Source organism: Haemorhous mexicanus, chromosome 1, assembly GCF_027477595.1.
Source record: "Haemorhous mexicanus isolate bHaeMex1 chromosome 1, bHaeMex1.pri, whole genome shotgun sequence".
NCBI lineage: Eukaryota > Metazoa > Chordata > Aves > Passeriformes > Fringillidae > Haemorhous > Haemorhous mexicanus.
In genome coordinates this window covers 18,984,321-19,009,780 of record NC_082341.1, presented here as the reverse complement: position 1 = coordinate 19,009,780, position 25,460 = coordinate 18,984,321, and the positions used below count along the sequence as shown (strand labels likewise).

The following is a 25,460-nucleotide window of genomic DNA, read 5'->3' as shown; positions in this document are numbered from 1 at the left end:
TACACCACTGTTCCCCAGTAAAGAAAAACAGAAGGCAAGACCCAGCAGGGAGAAGTTCAGAAAAGACTTGACATTCAAAAAAGCCACCTCTGAAATTATATTTTCTTCAGACTAGATTTTCCCAAAGTCCACTAGGGACTGGCACTCAGACCCCCTCTATTTTCTGTTTGTGGCTGGCTTACTTAGTGACATATTCAGCATCTCCCCCTTTATACACTGTCCTTTGTGGGGACTGAACCAGGTCACTACTCAGCAACTGAGGAAAGACAGGAGAGAAAGAAACTCAAGGCAGATCTGGGGAGGGGGCGGCGGGGAAGAAACATCCTTCAGTTTTCCATTAAAATAATGTGATTTCCAACAGTGAGACTGTGTTGGTGTGAGACAAAGAGTCTTCCAAAAAATGTACACAAATATCTCTTCAACTGAATCATTATTTAAATAATTACCAGAGCAGAAAGAGTTAGAAAGCAATCTTATGTCACTCTAATTTACTGCTTGGAGAAGTAAACTTTTCTTGTGTTAGGATGGTTAAAAAGTTCAATCACTGGTTATACTCATTACAGTGCTGGCTTTGCCACAACTGATATCTACTAACAGCGTAAGGAAATCACAAAATTACAGAAATTTGTCTAAACATGCAAAAAACAACAATAACAAAATAAAAGTGCCACAGAGGAGCAGATACTCCTGTTGTCAAGGTCAATGAAGCCTGTGATCATCATAGGGGTGAGACATTAAAATCTCCAGGGATCAAGATTAAAGATGATATTAGAAGAAGCAGAGTATCTTGTTCTTCAGCAGGATGTTTAATGCCAAAGATGGTGCCCTAGCAACTGATGCAAAGCACAGAAGCATTAGGTAAAATGATAAGCAGGCAATGGACAATGAAATAAAACAAGGAAATAAGAAATTATATTTTCATTGCAAGCATTTAACTACCCAAAGATCTCTGGAGGTGCTAATTCCTACTTCTCAACTTTTTGGCTAATTAATTTTTTCCCATTTTAAAAGCATCATTTTAATTAGCTCCCAAGCTGAGCTGCCATGAAGAGGTTTTCTTTTCATTCTTTTTTCTATATGTAAAAAAGACTGCCTTGAAAAGTACATACTCATTAAAAATAATTAGTGATTTGGATACCACTAAAATATATTCAAGGATATCAGAAAAATAAGTTGGGGTTTTGTCATAATTCAGTTGCTTAGTATCACAACAGGGGAAAAAAAAAAGAGCCATTTATTTAAACATGAAAAACCTTCCAAAGAGATTCAGTCTTGAAGTCACTAGTGTTTAAAGACAGACTCACATCCTTTAGCCAGACAATGGACAGGTGCTTACAACACTTAACACAGAACACAGTTTTCTTCATTACAGCTTGGAATTTCTCATTCCATAAAACACTGCCCCAAGAGGCATATGCAATACAGTCAATAGCACAGCAAAATGTGGAAATGGCATACCTGACAATTTATTCCTCACATTTACATGGCTGTTTTAACCTTCAATCAGAATTTTCAGAGTTATAAGTAAGCACAGACGTAAACCTTTAGGTCAATATGTATCTGTAACACATTCATCTGTCAACAAGCTGGCAATTACTGTGGATTATAAATGAAGTCCATGAAATGTTATGTTACGTATTTGAGGATTATGTAGCAGTTTTTTAAATTACTGATGTCCTTCATATAAGCCTTGCCTTGCAATGTGAATGTTATCACAAATAGAAAATTAAACCAGCGAGACAGAAATTTCTATATTTTTCTTTTGTATTCCCTAACTGGATTATTCTATTTTATTATTATTTTTACCCAGGAGAAGCCCAAGAATGATTTTTATAGGCTGGATTGAACATTTTGCTCATCAAGGAATAGAGCAGTCTTATTGAATTGAAGTGTATATCACATAAAGCAACCCATCAAAGCAAATACAGGTTTAACCAAATACAGGTACTTAAAATTTACCAATGCCAGCAACATAAATGAATGCAATGCCTTTGATTCTGCAGTGCAATGACACTGTCCTAGTTTACACAAATACATGACTTAACTATTTCTCTGTAATGCTGAGCTTACTTGATGTTTTCAAAAGAGAAGGATGATAGGACATCCCTATCAAAATATTTAGGTTATCACTTGATTCAATTCTACTTAAAGTCTACAGTTTTGCAGCCAATTTACATTTAGCATTCATTTCTCATGCATGAGTTGACCCACTTACATATGCAGTAAATCCATGCCTTTGGGGATTTTTCTGGACGGCTTGCTTTATTTCCACCACACAACTCATTTTATTTTGTCAATACAGTGAGCAAGGTTACAGTCATCCTGTCAAATTTATTTATTTAAATTAGAATCAGAAAGACTATACTACTCCCTGTGGAACTTCATGGAAAACTTTTTGAAACTTTGAGGCTACATACTTCTGCTATCAACTGATTTCATATGAAAGCACTAATACAAAAAAAAGGCAATAGTTAAAATAATTTCTTCTGTAAACTTATAAAATAGACTTCTGAAACCCTAGAAAAATATAAGAAACCACAACAACAAGTATCACATTATACTTGCCTAGGAAAAAGAGAGAAAAAAGATTTTTTCTAAGCAACCCTATAGAATAAAGCCAGATGGAATAAGATCATTAAGAAGCAGCTATGTAGGCGTCACATCTGCTTGCTTTGACTATCAGAGATCCACTTAACCTAAAATATTTCCCCCTGCATCTCTGAGGATTCACATTTGAAAAGCCTCATTTGAGGTTGCTTACCATCCTCACAGTGGGGCTGCTGAAAGGGAACTTTCCCCAGGCAGAAATTGTCCCAAGGTCACATGCCATTCAAGTCCAAATAGACTTGTGTGCAACAGAAAGGAATTTCCATTTTACACAATGTGCTAATGTGTTTCCTTCACACATTAGTAGCTTACCAGAACCTCAGTACAGATTTGCAGATAGTGTTGCAGTGGACTTACCCAAAGGCCTACCTGAATTTACACACCTCACACTCTTGTGAGCAGTATGACATACAATAAACTGCACTAAACACACTAACAGCATTACAAATCCTTATTGCTAATGCTAACCATTTTTCCAAATGCAGTTATGCCTCGGGCAGGGGTTTGTTTTCCAGCTTCTCAAAGACAAAATACTTCTGCTGTTTCTAGAGAAGAGTTATGCACCTTTCCACCTGTGTTTCAGAAGAAGCAGCTTTATAACATCTTCACTGATAGACTCCAATGCTTCTACTGCCCTGGATGAGGAAGTTGACCTTTAGCAGGTGAGGAATATCTCCTCATCAGGGATATCTGTTTTACTACCCCCACGGAATATGGTCTATAACTGAATTATACACTGCTGAAAACTGAACATCTGCCCGCTCAGCAGAAATTTAACCATAGTTAAGTCATCTAAATTATTCAGTTCCACCTGCACTGACAGTTTGATACAGAATTACTGTAATGACTATCTGACATTCCAAAAAGTATCCTTCAAGTTGGCATTCTGAGTCTAAAAATACTGTTTTCTTCCCACATGTTGGGGGCTATTGTTATGTAAATCACAAGTATTAAGAAGGAGAGACCAGAAAAGAGAACATGAAAAAGTTATGGGAATAGAAAGAGAAGTCGATGATTCATGAACACGCTGCTCTGGATTCTCAGCAATCTTTTCCTCCCCAACAAACTGTAAAATTCCCTAGCAAAGGCTATGCCCCCCTCTGCTTCTAATAGGAGCCTACACAGAAGATATGGTTTACTCTAGGTGCTACTTACTGTATTAGCATGAATAATGTCTGTGCTTTAGCTCTTCATTTAAATAAGGGCCACATATCCATACCCTCCATACTGGAGAATTCCAATACCTCCTTACTTCTTGGAGAACTCTGAAAACAATGTAAATTAATACATTTAAAGAAGTGAGAAAGAAGCTTTGATGAAAACTCCACAAAGAAGTTACAGGTTGTTTTTACAACGTTTTATGGTGTGTGGAGTATGGAAACAAACAGAAAATAAACAGTAAATGAAAAAGTATTAGAAAGCTGAATACTTGGTGACTGTTGTACACAGGGATCACAGCAAAAAGAAGTAATGAAGCCCAACAAAGCAGCATGTCACTAAATATCTTCAGAATTTTTCCTGCAAGTGTAGGTAAAGAATGCATATGCACAGGAACTAATTTAACACCATCTCTAATATTGCATATTTTGATAATGATCAGTAAAGAAAGATTTTTTCATTTTTAAGTAGAATACACCTTGAGATTTCAAAACAGTTCTCAAAGCTTTCTATTTTCTCATTTAGCACGAGGTCTACCTAAAATATTACTTGCATTTCCTTAGATTCATAATTTCTGAAGAATGTGTTCAGATATTTTTAAAATTTCTGAAAGCTTACAAAGTATAAAACCCATGTAAAAATCTGCAAAAAATACTCATGGTCATTAGAATTAATGTAAGTCTTTTGCTAAGTAATTTCTAAAGCATTAGGACTTTACACTTTAGGCAGAAATGATTTCTGAAAATCAGAAATCAAACTTCAACACAGAACTATTAAAAAGTCAGAGGACCTGAGGTTTTTCAGAATTTCCTTTTCTATGAATTTACACAAAACAAGCCCATAAGATCAATCCACAGAAAGAACAAGGTTGGACTCCATGTGTGTATGTTCACTGCACAGGAGCACAGCAGGAACTCCACCTTCTTGCAGAGATGCACCCATGTCAGCAGTAGGAATGACACATTCAACCTCCTTGTTTCCAGACAGAAAAAATGCTGTTCAACTCAAATGATAAATGCTTAATCACTTGAGTTATATGCAGATATCTGAAGTGCAGCTGTGTGGAATTAAGTCTACAACACACCAAATAATGAATACCTCTTGGAGTTGCAGTTCATGTTAAATTGTCAGAGGTACCAAGGGCAGCAGAAGGCAATCAGCAGCAGGATGCATCTGGCTGACCACACCTGCCACAGACATGCAGCACCAGGGCACTGCTCAACAAGGGCTATCGCCTCTATGTTCATCAACACAACTGTCATAAATAAATAAATGCTTGTTTTCCCAATGAAACAACAGCAAGAAAAAATCATGCTTAGGAATATAAGGGCCCAGGAATAAAGTATTAATTACTTCAGAAGCAAGAAAACCCCAGCACTGCCTAGAACAGCATAAGCTCTTTTTGCATATGATTTAAAATGCTTACCCAGTCTCTCCGTTGATGTGCCAGGGCTGGTTTTGTGAAATGCAGACACCGATACTGCTGTCAATTTTTCTTGTTCCCTATTCTTCTCCTTCACTTGAACTCAATGGAGGGAAAAAAGCATTTAGAGACAAGTATCTGCAAGCTTTGTGCTGTGAATCCTACAAGTGGAGCTCTGGGCCATGTTGTTAACATTTTCTCCTGCCAATTTTCTCTACAATCTGTTTTGGCAATTTAAAAGATCATTTTATGTTTGAGCAAGTAAACAGACTGAACAACTCTGCCAATAGCTTCCAAATAGGGAGCCATGGCTCAGTGTCTGTTAGGGACAGTTTCTAATTTCAGATGTGCAGATGAGCACAACTACAGTAGCAATGTGGTTTATGTCCTCCTTTAGTTGCTACTGAAGATGTATTTTTATCACATCTGAGGTTGTGCCCAATTTCCTTATCATTTGTGTCTTTGTCCAGATAGCAGGTGTTCTGTTGATTCAAATTATGGGGGAATTCCTGTCCTCCTCTGCATCCCCTGAAGCTGTATAAATTTAACTGGATAGAATGCAACCCTTGATAATTAAAAGCCCCACACCATGCACCATATTTCATTAAAGACATTTAAAGAAAATTAATACATAATTTTTCTCATTAGAACCCTTTCAAGAATGCTACAAGACCTTCATGCACTCTTTGCATCCAATAAAGGTTTCACTAACTTCAGTGAGGAGTTCAGCTCCTGATACTTGGAAAGCCACTCCCTTACCCCACAGAGGGATGATTCAGTGACCCTGTCTTGATTAACTCTACTGTCCTTCCTAAGTTCTTCACCACAATAGGACGCCTTGGACATATGTTTTTTAAAGCAGATTTAATTTGTTTTCTTATTTTCATACTGTTTTCACTTCAGATACAACCCAAACCTACTGGAAAATGAGTCACATGCAAAAAAATGAACTGCATGACTTCATTTTGTTGACTCCTCAGGAGAAGAAGGGCACAAATGTGTGGCACTTCTTGCTCTTATGCGATTCAAGTTTATAACAGCATTAATGCCAAAGTGAGGAATGCTTTAACAAGGGCTCTTAATGCAATGAGCACAAGCACTGTGAAAGCTTCCATGCACCCTTCCAGCCATACAACCAAGCCAGCAACCTCTACTACCCAAGCACTGGCCTTTATCTTAATGAAAGCTTCTCACTCCATCAATTTGTATGGACACCTGTTTTCTTTTATACTTTGCAGACATTTACCAGAAACATATTTAAGAAAGAGCATCTTATTTCACATAGGATAAAACACGCTTCAAGTTATATATCGAGACATAAAAGTGCAGTGGCAGTAAGCGGCAGCTCATTGCTGCAGACTGCTGAAAGTGTTCCATTTCCCCAAAGAAAATAGTACTAGATTGAGTTTCTACTCCCTCATTTAGCCCTGTGTCATGATAGACCAACATTTTTTGCCATCATCTTTATTTATTCTGTCTCTTTTGCCACCTTAACCTCTTCCTTGCAAAAGCAGTTTGCAGCTAGCTTAACTGCAAAATCACCTACAAAAATACATGGGGCTGGGGCTTTTTTCATTTTGAGAATATTTGCATTCATTCTGAAAATCTTCTCAAAGTTCAAAATCGACAAAAAACACTACAAAGGTCCTTTGACAAAGTGTACACATTTCTCTGTGAGAATTACATGTTTTTTTGTGTATTGACTACATATTTAGTGCCAAAATATGCTGCATATCTGCAGAATTTGGCTCTTAATGCTAAAAGATCATGAGATTAAATTTCATTCTTGTCTAAGAAGCATCACTCTGGTCCTAATATCTCCATATGAGCCATAAAATAAAGTCCACAAGTTTGGTCTAAATCTTCAGAGGAAGGATTGCTGGTGGCAAAATAACAATTGAAATTCAACTCCCTTTATCTACCCACACTCCTTCCACTCCTCTTATGATTTTTTTTCCTCACAAGGTTTATATTCATAGCACAAGAGATTCTTTAAAAAGTCAGAGAACTGCGCTAACATCCATATGCTGCCAAACTCCATATCAGGACAGAAAAGATAATATTTTTAAAATATTTATGCCACTTAACATTTATTATTATAAAATTTATTTTGATATTTATTTTCATCAAGGATATCTACACAATTAACTGTTCTCACTTACCCCTTCAACAAAGTAGTTACAATTTTGGTTCAAATAGGCTCTTCGAGGAGTTTCGAGTACTTCAAGGTGAAATCAAAACTAAACTGAAAATTAAATCAATATATTAGTATTCTTCCATTTTTCTGCATATGAAAATTAAAACTATTTTAGAATTATTAAAGTGCTTACCTTTCAGTGTCTTGAAATCTTAATTTGATCCTTAGTCCATGATGTATACTGCTTATCTGACAAATACAGAAACTACTCTGTGTGGAAGGCATTTCTATAATATGGGAGCTTTCTAATTAAATTGAAGTTGTGGCCTATGCAGAATTATCTTTCAAGGATATAATGTTATAAATTAATTATTTCAGCGTAAACAGAAATTAAATGTAACTTCTTTTATCATGCACCTTTTAAAATTCCATTTTACTCTTCAAGACTATTTCTAATAGGGTCCCTGACTTGGAATCTCTGTCAACTACATACACAAAAGTAAGCAACACTCTACTGGATAGATCAAATCTATACTGTTAAGAATACCGTGTTTAGAAATGAAGAGAAAGCAGTCATACAGGCAATGACCAAGGACAAAAACCTGAAATAAAACCACTTTTCCCTTTTTAAAAAGCTATTTCTGGATCTGAAAAGGCAGGTACGTATCTTTGGTTCAGGAATCAGATAGTATCATCCATCGTGGAACAAGATATTCCATTAGAACAGAAACTCCCTTGATCCACTCAAAAGCAGAGATGGGAGGAAAAGCTCTTTCCCATGTCACAAAACTACTTGTTTTTATTATCTCCTTTTCCCACAATGGAAAAAGCAATGTGCTTTGAACAAGAGAGAGATAAGAGCATGCAAGTGAGCTGTGTCCTACTATTCTGTAGTCTGATGTTGAGGGTACTGGGCTTGGGAGGTCGGAATAAATTTCTTGGCAGGCCAATACCCCAAACAGAGCACCAGAGGCCTGCTGCAGGGCACTCTTCTCAGCCTCTCCTTAGAGAGCAGACCTATGTGAGGGATTAAGTATTCACCAGAACCTCGCTCGTTTCATCTCCTTGATGCCTTCCAGAGCTACCCCACAGAAAGGAATCAGTCTTGCTTGAGGAAGTTATGTAGGTCGTGAGAGGACCTAATTTAACTTCCTGGACTGAATAAAAAATGCAGCTGATTAAAACCAGGGAGTCACTGAAGTTTCCCAGATCCCAAATGGAAGTCTTAATGGCCATGCTTTTCGCCACTCCAAAGAATATATTTTTCTCTCTTACAAGCCAGTAATTTCAGTTAGCCCCAGTATGAGCATGAGATGAGCTTTTGTTCTCATCTTGTCTACCCACAGGAGCAGTTGCACAGCTCTTAAATTAACTGTCGTCTCCATTGGCCAAGGTTCCAGGAAATGAGCCCAAATTTTTCATCTCAAAGACTGGCTCTGGACATCAAAATCTTAACTAGTGAATGCTTTGGCAAGAATGGTAAAGCTCCACTGCTGTGAAAAATAAGTATTTTTCAATTACTTTTTTCTTCAATAATATCCCAACCTGAAAAAAAGGGGTTTTTTTTCTAATAAATAAATCCCATCATTTTTTTCTGATCATACTTACACTGAGTGTCTCTGATGCCTTGCTGTTATTCTACTACCACAGAGAATGATTCAAAAATATTTTCACAAAATAATCTGTAGGGACAAGTTCATGTAGCAGAAGAACAATCAGAAGGGAAGCCAAGTCAAGTGAATAGTATTGATTCTGCATCTTCTCTAGCTCATACTAGCTCTTACCTATTTCATACATATCAGAACTTGCACTACGTATCACTCAATATTCCATCCTGAAATGAGTTAAACATGCTACAAGAGAATGAAGTACAAATAAATAACTTTCTTAGCAAAAATATAAGTCAGGAAAAGTCCCGTTTTTAAAAAACCCATTCCTGTAAGCTAATGAAATACGTTATTTTACTATTTGCCATTTCTTTGTCATCTTGCAGAGCATTGTCTTCCACATCTTTTCTTTTAAAACTCAGCATCAAAATTTTATCTGCTTCTAGAAAATTCGCTCGTTTGTTTTGTTAATTTTGACAGCCCCTGCTAAAAAAGAGACAAAACTTTTTAACTTACATAATCTATACACTTTATATAAATAAAAATTAAATTTAAAAGTTCCAAAAGTATCCTTACTTGATGACAAATCTATTAAAAGAGCAAAAAGTGTCAAATCACTTTTAATAAAGAAAATACTTTGAGCATACTAACTGAAAGTTGGAGAGGTGAACACACATTGCCAATGTGCTGTACAAGTCCATGGTATACAGTTACACACATTTCAAAATCTGACATACACAAATCAATCACCAAAATCAGACTGCTCACTCACACAGACTTCATCGAAAACACCAACAAACACACCTTTTCTTAGACACACTATTTCTCCATCTACAATCACTTTAGGTTGCAGTCACATACATTACTGATTTGTTCCTGAGTCCTTTTCAGTCTTTGTAACTCGGGCGTATCGGTCACAATACTGAACCCTCTTCCTTTGCTTTCTTCAAAGTCTCTTTTGTATTTTACCTACAGAATAGAAAATACAGAAGAACAGGGTTGTTTTCATTTTCCACAATGTGCCCCTAGCAATTTAGCATTTATTTTTAGTGTAAATAAAGCACTTGTGAAAGGCTTTCAGCCTTTAAAGGAGAAGCTTGCCTTTATCCACTAACAGAGACAGACAGCAACTGAGCAAAATTTCCCAATGCCCAAGCTAATGCCTCCTCCTGGGGTGCCATGGGCTCACCTCTATGAATACTGCAACTGTGGAAATATTCTCTATGGTCATTTCATTCTCAAGCCAGTTACCACAAAACTATACCACTTAACTCTTACACAAAGAAAAATACCTATAACTAAATCTGGAGATCTTCTAATTCTTCTAGACTTCATATTTTATCCTCTATTCATGATTATTCTACCAGTCTCTCTCCCAGCTGAAACATAAATTATATGTTAAAAAAATACTGCATGAAAAGAGTATTTAGAATATCATGAAGTCAAACCTTTATAAGTTATGGAATGGCTGCCTGTACAAGCTTAATTTGTCCCTCTTGCACATATGCATTTGGATATTGTCTTTAATCAGGTATTCATATATTATCCTTTGACAAGGCCCCCTGCTTTACTGTGTACACAGCAGAGATGGTTCCATCAGTGGTTGTGTCCTTCTTTTGGACCAGACTACTCAAATCCTACCATCAAGGCAGGAATATTCATTTCCTCAGAAGCTTTTATATAGCTCTCATCACAGCCATTAATCAATCTTCATAATGCACCCTGGAAAGTGGGAATGGCAATATCCACACTACTAGGACAACCTGCAACCTGAGGTAAAATAAGTTTCATTTCCAAAAACATACAGGGGTCTCAGGGTGTCCACTCTCCGATTCCTAATAGTTCAATATGTTTAAATTATAGTCTTGGGTTACCTCTACAGATACCCAGTACTTCTGCAAATCAGTGTTGGGGTACCCAATTTCAACATAAAGAAACAAGATGAATTCTTCAAAATCTTAAGCCACTGTTGAGCAACAGACAAAACTCTGCATCACTGACAGAGTCAGGACCCGCGTCTCCACGGGTGGATTCAGCTACCTTACCCATAACAACTTCCTTTTACTTCCTATATCCCCTGCTTTACTCACTACACACATCCAGATTTTGCAACACCAGCAGCACAGAGAAAGCAGGATTCTCCTTCACACAGCTGATAACCAGAAAGCACTCAGCACATGCACCAAATTCAAGGATAGGCCTTATGTCACAAGCAAGCACTTCATGTTACGACGGGGATGCACAGGAAGAAACTTAATCACAAAAGTTAAGTTTGACAAGGCCATAGAATAGAGCTTGTCTTTCCCATCCTAAACCTCAATCAGTATGTAAATGACTTTTGCTTTTTCTTTCATATAGCTCACATATAAGCCCATTAAACAAATCCTTGAGATACGGCAGCAAATTACCACAACCACAATTTTTTCCTGTGTTCCAGATGTAGAGCTGGCTGTAGATTTCACACAAGTATAATATTTTCATGCCACCCTGAGACAAAGAAAACAGATCCTTCCACTCAGGCTTTTGAGCAAACCATGGGCCGATTGGCCCATGCCTTTCCGTTAATCTCCCCCGGGTTCAACCCCTCTACAACTTTCCTTCCGTTTGACCACAATATTCCAGGTCTCACTTGGTCTCATTTTGATTTTCTAAACTAGTCTGGTCCATCTCTTCACAGCTTCTTGTTAAATCCCTACACCCAAGGCGCTCCAATATTCATTGCCAATTACCTCCCTTCCACCAAATGGCTCTCCATCTTCACACTGACTGTCAGGCCTCTGTAAACATACAGGGTGGACATGCTATTCCAGGACTGTCTGGTCCCAGGAAAGAGGTCTTAGGAGTATCGCTGAACTTTCTATATTTGGACAGACTTCCATGGCCAAGGACACATGACCATCATAAAAGACTCTTCCATCTCAGCAAGCTTTGTCTCCTCAGCTCTAAATGCTAAGACAACTGAGCTGTTCAACCACTCAGTTGAACCAACTGCTCAAAACAAACAAATAACCTGTCAATAATTCCAAGTAAGGGAATGGTCTCAGCCTTGGAAACTGCTGAAAATTTTGCACAAAAATTTCAAATTTGGCCTGAAGCAGGCAGCAGACATGAAAATATTCAGCCTTACTGCTTGAAGTTTACCAGAATTTGGAGCCAGTGAACGCATCTCAGAAATAGGTTCAGCACTGCCAAAAAGAGAGATTACCTATTGTTAGAAAGAGCATTTCCTGTTATTAGTTCCAAATGTACTAGCCATTAACTTCAAATGACCTTTATTCATCTTACAAAGGAACAGAAGAAGAGAGGGAGGAAACTGAATAGTTTTAACTTAATATTATTTTAATCCCTCAGTTAGATAAAAAGGGCTCCTACTGTCTATTAATAAATCACTTCCCAGGAACAAGGTTAACTACAGTTCCCAGAGCAACTGCTTTGAAACCATTAAAAAAGTAAATTATTTAAAATATTACCAGAGTTATTATATGCATTATTGGATTTTGCTACCTAACTTCAAAAATATAAGTTTGAGTTATAAAAATCACAAAGTAATGTAATATTTCAAGAAGAACAAAGCTCCACAAAATGTGGTCCCTAAAACGCCTAGTTACTGTCAGTTCAAAAGAAAAAATACCCCCATTTCTAGAAAATGTTAAATAATAAAGATGTCATCAGTCATTTAGAACTGAGAAGAATATTCTGTATAGGAGCTGCAAACATCACTACAAAAAACTATTTCATTGCACACTGTGGCTTTCTGGGATGGAGTTAACTTCCTTTATAACACCATTATACTGCTGTGCTTTGTATCTGTACCCAGAACAGAGCTGGTAACACACCAGTGTTCTGATTATTGCTGAGCAGTGCTTGCACAGCATCATCCCCAACATCACCTCTGTAGGCTGGGGGTGCCTGAGGGGTTGGGAGGTGACACAGCCAGGACAGCTGACGCAAACTGACCAGTGGGATTCTCCATATTTTAAAACAACATGCGCAACAAAAGGAAAAGGGGAGAGGAGACATGAGTGATTAAGGCAACCACTATGAGTATCACTTCCAGGAACTGGCTGGACATTGCCTGTTGATGGCAAGTGGAGAATAAATCTTTATTTTTCTTTGTTTTTGAGTGCAGTCCTTGCATTTTTCCCAAAAACCTTGACACATAAGGGGTTGGGGTTTTTTTGTGTTTTCTCCCTCTGTCCTGCTGAGGAGGGGGAGTGAGAGAGTGGCTTGGTGGGCACCTGGCAGCCAGCCAAGGTCAACCCATCACAAACTGAAACCCTCAAAATTTAGTTTTCAAATGGAAATGAGTAATCCCTAATGACTGAATCATAAATGCAGTCATTTCCTACAAAGATGTTTTTTAGTAACTCCTCACCAAAATCCCAGCCAGTGGCTCATAATCCTTCTCACTGGCTCCAAAATGCAGTCTCACAGATGCAGAGCACCCTTTAGTGGTGCCTGCCCTGAAAAATTGATCTTCTGAGAGGCAATGTGTGGCATAAACATTAGAAATTAAACTGTAATAAATCACCATAAATGAAAAAGTTTTCAGTGAAAATACTTCATGATAAGTAATTCTGCACAGACCCACAGTGAAAGGACTAAGCTATCCAACAGATCTTTCACAAATCAGACTTCTCAGATTTGTGACATTAGTAAGAGATCTTTGAGACACCCAAAGACAGGAATGTGTAAATCTATTCATGAGGTCAGCATGAAGTGGGACATGAAGCATGACCAGAGGTTCAATCTCACTGTGAAAGACAGAGGGTGCATCTTACTCTCTACATAAAATATTAGGCTGGAGAAAACGCTGCCCATGTTTTTTTGCTGGTACACTTGGCAGCAAAGCCACCTATTAGGGTAGCAAGATTCATTTTGCCTGGGAAAAATACTCTGAAAATATAAATGGAGCATAAAAGATTGATTGTACTCTTGGGGTTTTTGGCACCTACCGGTAGTCCAGCCTCATTTACAATACCAAAAGCACATATCAGTTGAACAAACAACATAGGAGTCCAAAAACACCAAAGGAAAAATATCAGAGAAAGAATTTAACATGGTAGATTATCATGCTTTTCTCATCACTGGAGAGCTGTGAATAATGTTGACCTCAGAAACACTATTAATTCATCTCCACCTCAAAAAGATACTCAGCCACTACAGAGCACATATCAATTCCCCAAAAGCTATGGCAATATTAAAGCTAGTTTCCTGTTGTCCTGGTTCAGGGCAAATTTGGGAGAGAACCCCCAAAGGGCTCCTCTAAGAAAGCAGATTCAATCAGCCCTTCCCCCCAGCTGGTCTGGGAGAAAATACCTCAGGTATTTTATTGTTTAATAAACAATTTTCTCCTTGGAGAAAAAGTGGAAAAAACCTGTTTATTAAACAATAAAACCTAAACAATATTAAACAATAAAACCCCTTGCTGCTCCAAAAGAGATGACAAACCCAGAAAGTCCCCTCTCCAGGCTGCAGTTCAGCTCTCTCAGTCCCTTTTCAGTCCCTCCAGTGCTGGAAATGCCGCAGCCCAGGCCCGGCCACCACAGGTGTGAGCTGCCAGTGGTCTGCTGGGTGTTCAGTCCAGAGCAGGGTTAAACAGGCCCGAAGAAAAGGGAAAAACGAAATAAAAACCACAGTCCAGGGAACTTCTTTGCCTCAGCTAGCTAAACTAACTAAAAGCAAAGAAGAGCTCTGTACTGCTGTCTGTCCATCACACAGTCCAGGAGCAGGAATGTGGAGAGTGAGTGCAGTGTCTGAAAACAAACCGCACGCTTCTTCTCTCCCACCTTCACTCTCTGGAACAAGTCTTAAAGGTGCAAAACTTATTATCCAGCATAAAAGGAACAAGATGATTGGGGATAAAAGCATCATATAGTCAACTTAGGACACCTGTACAGTTCCTTTTTCACTTTCCTGTACAGACCATGTCTACGTGAAATTCAGTCTCCTTCCTTATCTGATACACAGCATAGCTCACAGATTGTAGCATCATCATGTCTCATGTCCCATAAGGAAGGAATAAGCAGGTAGAATGAGAGGATGGGACCCCTTACACCCACATTCACCCTGAGAGGAATGTTCATAGACCTATAGTCTTTACTACACCCTGAATATTTATGAATTTGTTTCAGTATGCTGTGTTTGAGGCTTGCCCAGAGCCATCTGCTCCTCCTGTGCCCAGCACACACAACTACTTCCCAAAGGTCACCATCTGCTAATACACTGGTTTTTACAGACTGGCAAGAAATCCTCTCCCACAGTACAGGTCCTAGAGGCACATCTTGGCAAAGATGCCTTTGTTTGGCTCTGCTTCTTCCATAGACCACATAGACTTGTTTTTTGCCTCAATTTATCTTACTTCTTACAAAATTAATGGCAAGACAGAGACAAAATTTGCTCTGTAAATTAGGTTTTTTTATGAACATGACTAAAACAAATGCTTACAGATTAATCAAATGTAAAGAACAATTCTAGACTAAATTCAGTAAGACTTCTTTTTAGTTGATTAATCCTTTTTAGAGAGGATCCCAGACACTGTCCTGATTGACAAAGCCAGGTTTCAGTCTTCGTGGTGTAGTTTGTCTTCTAACACTGCCCACAGCTCTACAACTCAATAAACTTCTGCTCACATTAGAGGTACATTTAAGTCCCATCTCATCCCCAAACATGGTACTCAATGAGCTGAAACATTGCTTCTCATAATGGCAGTAAAATATGATCTTCCCACTGTCACTCCATTAGAACTATTATCCACAGTAAACCTAAACAGGAATACAGGAATTTGAGAAAGGCATATAAGGCAGACTAAACTGTCCTGAAAATTTTTATATTAACTGGAAGCTGTAGGTTTCCTTAGGGAATTCCTTAGGGAAATCAAGAAGCCATGGACTCCTAAAGGCCACTGATGAATGAGTTTTGCTGTAACTGGGGACTGCAGGGTTACAGATTTCATCACTTTTTTCAGATAAAGCAAAATAAAAATTCCCCAAGGCTGAAGTTTGCAGTTTTTCCAAATGGTCCTTAGAATGCACAAAGTCATATTTAAGAATTTTTCCCCATTTTATTGCGAAGAAAAAAGCCATTTTCACAATTCATAGCTGAAGCATTCATCATAATAGTTGAAACTAAGAGAAGGAAGTTTCTCATTCAAAGGTAATGTAAAACTGAAAGCATCAATACTCCAACACAACAAAAAGTCTTTGCAGTTATATGGAGTAAAAATTCCAAGTGCCACAGCTATCATTAAATATTTTGTCTTTCTACGTACCTCATTCAAACATTGGGTGAGTCTGTCTGTGCCACCCTGTGAAGTACAGCCTCAGCAAGTCTCCAACCATCTGCAAATCTTTTCAGTGTAATTTCCTGAAGGTCTCAGCAGTTTTAGCAGGGAGCTACTGCTAAATAACAAAAATCTTGGAATCCACGTCAGAACAGTTAAAATGTTGGATGGGGGCAAATTAAAATATATAAATAGTAGCTCTGGAGAGAATGTCTCTACAATGTGGTCTCTTGATACTGAGGATGATGCAAGTGGCTCAGAGAAAATGCACGGGCAGAAGCATTCCATACCCCAGGATGTGCAGTGACAGGAAAGGGGAGGCAGAGAGTGATCAAAAATTTCAGAATGAGAAAAAGATGGGCGTCCTCCATTTGGATGTATGACAACAGCATGTGAACAGTAGCTGGGATCCAAGTAAAATTATGACAGAAGAGAGTGCAATCTGATACTGTTTCAACAGGCTTACATCCAAACAAGTCACTAGGCTCCACTCCATCAAAAATCACTTCCAGTGAAACTGCATAGGTGCTTCTGCCCAAAAAATTATTTTTATGCTACTAAGTATGCTCTAAAGCACCATCCACCTTGTTTTGCTGTTGGGAAACTGAAAGTCTGTGAGATTCTACTGCTTTCTATTAAAAAGTAACATTAATGTTTCCCAAAGGCTGCAGGCTGTGCACGTAGAGATGACACAAAGAACAGGCCGGTCTCAAAACAAGCTGATTTTCCTCCATGTCCACCAGTGATTATCATCCATTTAACTTGTGCAACAAACTTTACATCCACATTTTAGAAGCAGCAAACAAATTCTGTGCAGAACTGCAGCTGAGGAGATACGAGGTTGGCACCTTCATGACAGAGGCATAGAGTCAGATCTTCTGTCCACTCCCTATCACTTGGTACATGCTATGTTTGAACTACTTTATCTCCAAGGAACAGAAGTCTGGGGAGGTGAAGGATTTCTTACTCTACCACAACAGAAAGAGATCTGACTTTACCATATCTCATCTCCAGGCAGAAAATGAAAGATTGATATATATATATATATAATCCAAATGTATCTTGATAAATGACCACAAATTTTAATAATATCCTCAAAAGTGAAACCACTGACAGCAAACTCCTCCAAACAGAATGATAATTATCCAACATAGCAGGGGGGTGGGAAGGAAACACATTTAAATGTTTCATGTGTAGATTTTCTAAATCCAGGAATATTGCTTTTATCTCCAGGGTCTGAACTAAACATATAGCCCCTGTCTTGCTGTTTTCCTCATTGGGAAAGAGAATGGCCAGGCAACCACCAGGACAACTATAAAGTCATGAGCTGTGTACTCTAAAGGAAGTATGCAGTAAATCATGAGCAAGTGAGCTGCTGTATGCCTGCACTCCAAAGCAGACAGAAAATACGTAGCTGCTGGTTGGCTAAGGCACCAAGACTGAGCTAGCAAGTCCTGCTGAGAGGCAGGATGTGTTAGCTTGGGCTCAGCGCCATGCAAACCATGGTCATGCAGCCTATAGTTGGCTCACAATACCAGCAGAGCTCAGAGGCATCTGGCCACCGGGTACCAGAAAGATATTAACACACAAATGCACATCCACACAAAAGACAAGCAGCTATTCTTGGGGGGGAATTAAAAAAACAAGAAGCAGCAAACACTCCCTTCCCTGAAAAGCCCCGCCAAATAAAATCTCACAAAACCTACTTAATAAATATTCCAAATAACATGATGGTCATATTCATCCAAGGAGTACAGAATATTCACACAAAGCATCAAATCAAAAACTGAACTAAAAAATACAGCACGACATGTAAGGAAGATTAACCACAGAAGGGATGTCAAAAAGACTGACCTCAGAAAATTGTAATACAGACCAAGGGCACAAGTTGTAGTCATATGCTACAAAAGGTAACCAAAACAAAGACTAATGGGCAACAGAAGATAGCACATGACATGTGAAGAAAAAGAACCTGTAAAACTTTAACAAACAACTGCCAAAAAAATCAGGGACTGTTCACTGCTGTAGCAGAAGAAAGAAGCTGAAATGAGTCCAACTGAGAGACATCAGAATGCAGCCCAGAACAAAGTGCAGAGGAAAAGGAACTGAAAAATCTAGATTTGAGCAATGCAGATGTGCAGGCACATAGGAGTCACAGGAAATAAGACACAGTGCAATTATACCTCCTGGCCTCTGGTAACAGCAAGCTTGGGGTCTCTGACACTCAGACACCATGTAGCTGGCACCTTATACACCACTCACATTAGTAAATATCCTCTTGTCTCATTCAGCTACAGCTCCTCTTGTTTATTTGGTAAAGAGATGGTACGAACACACCATCTCTTATTCCACAGAGTTAACAGATCATTAATAGATCATTTGACTTTAGGGGTTCTTAGGGAACCTCATTACAACAGTTTGTTGTGCCAAAGGGTTTATTTCTTGAAAACTGATATATCAAGTGGACGCCTGCAGTGCAACCCTAGTTACAAAATTCATGTACATTGCACACAGTTCATGGTCCCTTGGCCATATTAGTATGGGTGTTTCATGCAGTCAGTTCCTCTGTCCCTGTACAACCAAGGCCAGGAAAAGGGACTACCTATCACTTCCTCTTAACTGTAAGCAAATTCTGAAATCCTTATATTTTGTCTGCCTTCCAAGTTATCTTTTTCCAGCTCAGTAATGAAGATAAAGCCAAAGCTATTGAAGGCACCATGAAGCACAGGGCTTTAGAAGGAGCTTCCTTTTCAAAAGTTGGAGGGGGAAAAGGGGAAAAAAATAAAAAAGAAAGACCATAAAATCAGCTTCCAGTTAATACATACTGCTTGGAATCCAGAGATTAGTCTTAGTTAAAAATCTAGGCAGTATTTGACTGCAAACCCCATTTTTTTCAAGACTAAATTCTCTCTTTTCTTCTTCATCTTAAAGCAAGAAGAAAAGGAAGGTGAGCACAAAATAATACATGTAAGAAAAGTAATTTCATGGCAGAAAATACATAGTGGGCAGTTCAGCCTTTTATGTTTAGATTTTCATTCATTTTCAACTCTGAATGCCACATATGTCTGAATGTCTTAATAAATTTCAGCTGCAGAAGGAACTGACACAGAAAATACTTTGTCCCAACTAAAATTCCAAAACTATCATAAGTCAAGTGTTTGTACAGATGACTGAACCCCTAAAAATGTTCATCTTTGAAGAAGTCCATTAGCTAAATCTCTTTGAGGGAATAATTTCTTACACAATTCAGTATGTAGGTAACCACCTATAAATGCAAATCTAATATTTACATCAGCAGCCTCTCAACATAACGAGTGAAAATGTTAGACAGGAAACCCATACAATTTCAAAATTATTGTCACATGAACTGAGATCAGAAGATGCCAAAGCTCACCAGTAAAATCAGTCACAACCTTTTTTTAACAAATGCCAATGCTCAAATCACCTGAATGAATACACAATTTCCAATACCTCCAAATCATTTGCCTCCTAGAAAATGCTTGCACTGGTAAATCTCATGTAAACCTCATTTGCAAAGATGATACTGGTGCATGACTCCAGAGTCCCTGGCTCAAGTTCTTACCTCCCCATGCTCATCGGGAATTGGACCCCAGTCCTGACAGAAGTCACTGGAACAGAGATACAGGTTATCCTCAGCTCCTAACACTAAAGGACCCAAGGGATACATATGAAAAAACTTTAGCTGCATACTCAAGGTAAAAGCCCTCTAGAGAGGCCAAGGTAACTTGCAGCTAGTTTTGAGGCGTTGACAGTAACAGGGAAATTAGGCATTCCATTTGTCTGTTATCTAAGTAAAAGGGGCAATAGAAATACATCCAGTTCCCTCATTCCCACCACCCCCCTCCCCCCAATCAAAATCATTTGCTGCTCAGACTCTCACTTTAACATCCTTAAACTGAGATCAAACAATTAAATCATCCTTCAAGCCTGGCCTTCAATTTTAGGATCTTCTTTAGTGCCTCAGCTAAAGCTTTAGGTAGTAGGAAAATGCCAACTACTTTCAGTTTAATACCATTACCGAAAGGAATTCTTCAGATGGTGATACCTGGCCAGAAACAGTGGGCTTGTTGGAAAAAAGGCAGATGTCACTACACACAATCTCATCAACCAACTCACTAATGACAGTGAGTGGACAGAAAAGACAATTTTAGAGAACTCGACTCATCCTGAAGATACTGAAACATTTTTTTTTAAATCCTATATTTAAAACATCTTAAAAATACAAGTTAAAACTATCTAAAATACTCTCGGTTTCTTGAGACGATATCTAAAGATGTCTTAAAGCTGATACATAAAGCCAGGTGAAATGAACTCTATCCAGAGCTCCAACACTCCCCATTATATTGTTTGTACTTTTCCTGTGATGCTGTATTCTCATGAGGCGCTTCAAAATACATTCATGACTGGTTTCTCAAACGTTCAGAATTCTAGAGTTGCACACGGATGTCAGTACCGAGTTTGGCGTGGGATCAGTTTTCAGACACAGAAACTATCAGCTGCATACAGCAGTAGTTTTAAATTGGGAGCTGAATAACCAGATTTTTTCAAACTGTGCCTGTAGAGCAATATGTAAAACTCAACTAAAAGAGTGGTTATTTATGATGTGCAAAGGAACGAGAAGGGCAAGTTACCCTTTAAATACATCCATTATTCATTCCTACTGAATACACATGACTTCTGCTTCAAACAGCGAGGGATATGTTGTGAGAGATGCCCTTCTAATAAAAACAAGGCAGGAATGTTAGTACCAGAAGGTTCCCTGCAGGCTAAAAAGTGACAGTTGGCTGGGCTAGGATCAGAGCAAGAAGTGGGGTGTAGCAGCAGGGCCTGCTTATACAGAAAAAAATAAATGTAAAGAAAATAAAGAGTCCACAAATTCAAGGAATTATTCCAGAAATTAACTGGAAAGTGTTGGGGGGGAAGGGGAAAAAAAAGAGAAGCACAATTGCTTCAGAAAAGGAAGACCAGGCATCCCAAAGGAGCAGATAGGGGCTGTACTTTCCATTTCTTAGCAGAGATGTTAGCTAGTAATAATGAGCAAGCAGTAGGGGAGGGAGGGAAGAGGAGAACAGTTGCAAATCACCCCAGCTGTAAAAACTGCTCCCTTTGTTAAATGGCCCTTAGAGAGTGGAGAGAAGGTGAGAATTTAAAGAAGGGTCTTTGTTATTTAAATGCTATCCCGTGCTTCTTTTTCAAAACTTCCTTAGAAATGTGTAATGAAAGCAACTATTTTTCAGTTTCAAGACATAGACCTGGGGTTGGGGTTTTTTTTATTTACTGACCAGGGAAAACTAGGAAAGAAGTCAATCTTCTTATAAAACTAGGAAAGAGGTCATTCTTCTTATAAAAGAAACAAATTACAGTCCTATATCTGATACATCCTACCTTCTGATTGCTTTTAAAGTTTTGAAAACATTACACAGATGAGCTCTATCACTACTGTAAAGTCCTCTACTTGTGAAACAGAGACTAATTCTGTAAAATTTTCCGTAACTTTCAATGCTGTTTATTTTTCTTTTTCACCTCCAGTTAGAAGGAACTTATCCCCCCAGTACAATATAATATTTTTATTTTAGGGGAGGGAGACTAATGACAGAGACTGTCTGACATTAGTGATACAAATTCTATGTGACATTTGTATGCAAGGAAATAGACTAACACATTACATCAAAAAAAAAGCTCCAGAAGATGCTAATTTTGTTGGATATTACATGGTTTGCATATAGAGATTTCTTTATCTAGAAGGAAAAACTGTCAGCCTACATTCAGCCAGCATGCTATATCCCCTTTTTAATATCTCTGGAAACATCATATCCTATAGGTAAGATGCAGTAGAAATTTTGTTCTGCCCTGTCCAATTCACCTGTGCAGGGAGGTATAATTCTTACAGAAAGCAAATACAGCTTCTGAGAGGAGTAATAGAGCCAGCCTGCACAAACCAAACAAGCTGAATAAAAGATGCATTTCAATTTAATGTTCATTAATTGCAGAGAATTTCATCCAATGCCTAGAGTACCCTGACGTGCTGGCATAATAAGAAAGGACCACAACTTGTGTCAATTGCACCATGTGCTTTCCAACACAATTATTTGAATTACAGAGATTAGAAAAAAGCTTCCCAGATTTCAAACAGTGATTGCCTTTTTCCTTGAAAACATTTAGTATTTTCTGCTGTGGGGAAACATAGCAGTAAGTTTGATCTTTCAGGCCTCCTGTCAACTACAATTTGACTAATGTCGACTTAGAGAAATGGTAAATATTGCAAAATTAGTTCTAGTATAATACCAAAAAGAAGCTCAAAGAAAAACACTGTCTCCTTTCAATGGAAAAACCAGGAGAAGTTGCATCCTTGTCACTCCATACATCTAGCTCTGTAAAGCACTTTCAAATCATTATGTCTCGTTGCTTGAACAGACCGTATAGGAGTGACTCTGGGCAAGCACTTCAAGGACATCATTTCCACCACAATATTGGTTTTACATTATTTTACTGTCACAAACTTAAATGCACATTATAGTTCCTGCCTGACGGAAAGATATGAAGGAGTATTTTCCATTTTCCAAAGCATGAGAAATTTTGAAGGGAGGCCACTCTGATGAATTTTCCCTGAAACGACTACTGCTAACTGGTCTGTGTGTGTTGTAATGGGACTGTGTCCAATCATTGTAACCAGCAGGAACACGGACTTCTCAAAACCCAGCTTCAGCTGCAGCTATTGTTTGGATGGGTGTGCTCTGCATGATGGCTTGCAGCCATCTAGGGACACTGTGTTAGCAGGGAAGCAGCCACTGGTGGAGCAACAGAGATGATCAAAACCTGCCAAAGGAAGGATAACTGTCTTTTCTGACACCTGTAGAACATCCTGGAAACAGGCACATAATACAAAAGGAAAGTGAGCAAAGAAATAGAGAAATTATATACTCAGCACAAGACAGAGGGCACTGAAAAGAAAGTTCAGTGCTGCCACAACTACTATGAGATAACAGCAAGAAAAGAATTATAGGAAATTAGTAGATGTAGGTGCCTTGTACACACAGCGTTAGAGACAGCTATTTGTTACACTGCTGAATACCAAACCCATTATTGCTTTCATTTCCTCATCAGTTTACAGCCTTCTCCTGATCCTTACTGATGGAGTATAAGTTCTTTTCAGGCAGATACAGTTTTTTTGTGTTGAATTTGTACAGCTCCTAGCAAAACACTCCAGGACTACAGACACTGAATACTGCAGTAATTTTGGTATTTCTGAGAGCTGACATAGTGGCAGCTGTTCTCTCTGCCAGAATTCAACCGAGGTGTTCAGATGGACACACCTATAACTTACTGAGTCACAGCACCCAGGAGTTCATGTCAGTATTATTCAGTGTTTGGGGCCTACAGACCAGCAGGGTCCAGAAAATCAGCTACAAAGGCAGAGGAAAGAAGAACACGCAGAGAACAGGCAGCAGTTAAGTGAGGAGATACACTCCACTCCCTGACCCAGACCTGTGTCAATATGGTGCATTAAATGCTTGTCTCAGAATGCATCAATACACACACAGGCCCCGCCTAGACCAGACTTTTGAAGGGTGTGAGAAGCACACATTCCAGCAGCTCGTCTGCCACCACGCACACGGCGCGGCTCACATCACCGGCATATGGCACCGGCACGGGGAGCAGAGCGTGGATGAGATTTCCTAGCAGAGAAACAGTAGTTTTGGTTAGATTAGTCTAACTGCTGCCCCTCTGAGCAAACTGTGCAGTGTGTGTGCACTACTGTATCCTCACTCCAGTCCCAGCTCACACTGTCATACCCCTGAGAGCAGTACCAGTTCAGATCTGGTGCTCAGATCAACAAAGTATCAGATGTCAATCAGATGGTCGCACATCCAAAATGCCCTGCTCTTCAAGGTGGTTCTTCCCTTGTTTGCCACACACTCATAAAAACCCAAGAGGTGGGGAGAAGGACTCCTGGCAGATTCACCCTGTTGGATTCTGCTTGCAATGGGAACTCCTTGTCCCATCCTGGCAGCGCTGGTGGCTGCAGAGGTGATGGAGCAAGCAGTGAACAGGGGCAGGCCTCCAGCTTCAGCCTCCGAGGCTCCTCAGTGGAGCAAGGTCTGCAAACCACGTGGGAGAGCCAGAAGTGTGGAGCTCCAGTGGGAGACCCAAGGGGTACCATGGAAAGAGAGCGTGAGATGGAACCACCGGTGAAAGAGAAGAACAGAAGGAAAGAGAATTTCAAGGATAAATTTAAGAGAATTTGGGATTTTTTTCTGGCTGCATGAAAGAATTCTTGGGACCCTTAAAAAATCCTGGATCTGTCTCAGTAATTTTTGAAAGAAAAATGGAGGGGAAAGTATATTTGGCACTGCAAGAATACCAGGTGGCTTCGCTGTTTGGCAACCATCTGGTCTCAGTTTTCTCTTTGTTAGTAGCACCAGCATCAAATGAGACAGAAATAGAAAATGTTAACTTTTAAAATATACACAATTAGACAAATAATAGTTACCATCAAGTGAAGGGAATGCAGCAAATGGAAAGCAGTGGGAAACACATGGCAAACCGTTTAAAAGAAAAAAAAATTAAGGCACAGCCACCCTAAATTAGAACTAAATTGCAGTTAATTTAATGCATGTAACATTGCACAAGAATTATGATATTTTTGTTAATAGTTCCTCATCACCCTCCTCTCCAGCTCCTCCACACATCATATAGTAGAAGAGCTGCAGAAGCAGCCAGAAATGTTCAGATTACAAAAAAGGCAACTCAACATAGAAGTAAAAAACTAGAGGAAGGAGGGAAACAGCAGCAGTGACAGAACAGTAGGTGACTACAAAGGAGCAATTCAAAGGCCCCCATTTCTTGATTTGTCAATTAACATCAAACTTAAAAGAAACTAGAGCTGAATTTCACATGGAACTTTTTTGTCAAAGATAGTGGTAAGTGCTCAAAGAATTTAAAACTTCTCTGAAGTGTCATTTCTTTAAGATGATGGTTATTGATCCAAATGAAGATCAGTTATTTAAACAATGAAGCATATGCAAGGCTAATTTTGCAGATGGAAGGAGAGGAAAAACTATCTTCAGGTTGATTTGCCTCCATGTAAAACCTCTTGTTTGCTCACATGCAGTAGGCAATTATATGACACTGCTTTTGCACATTACTAATGTACTACATTTGCAAGAAGACTTTTGGCACAAAGTTTTTACTTTGTTATTTTAGAACTGAAAAAAACCACCAAGT

General features: G+C 38.8%; 1 protein-coding gene across 1 annotated transcript in view; it reads right to left on the bottom strand.

Moving 5' to 3' along the window:
• The window catches only part of LOC132325101 (LIM zinc-binding domain-containing Nebulette), a 246,884-nt gene that overhangs the window by 126,124 nt on the left and 95,300 nt on the right, over positions 1–25,460 (bottom strand). Inside the window, exon 4 of the mRNA XM_059841999.1 lies at positions 9,794–9,901. Coding sequence (XP_059697982.1) covers positions 9,794–9,901 — 108 coding nt within the window. The remainder of the gene's footprint in view (positions 1–9,793; positions 9,902–25,460) is intronic.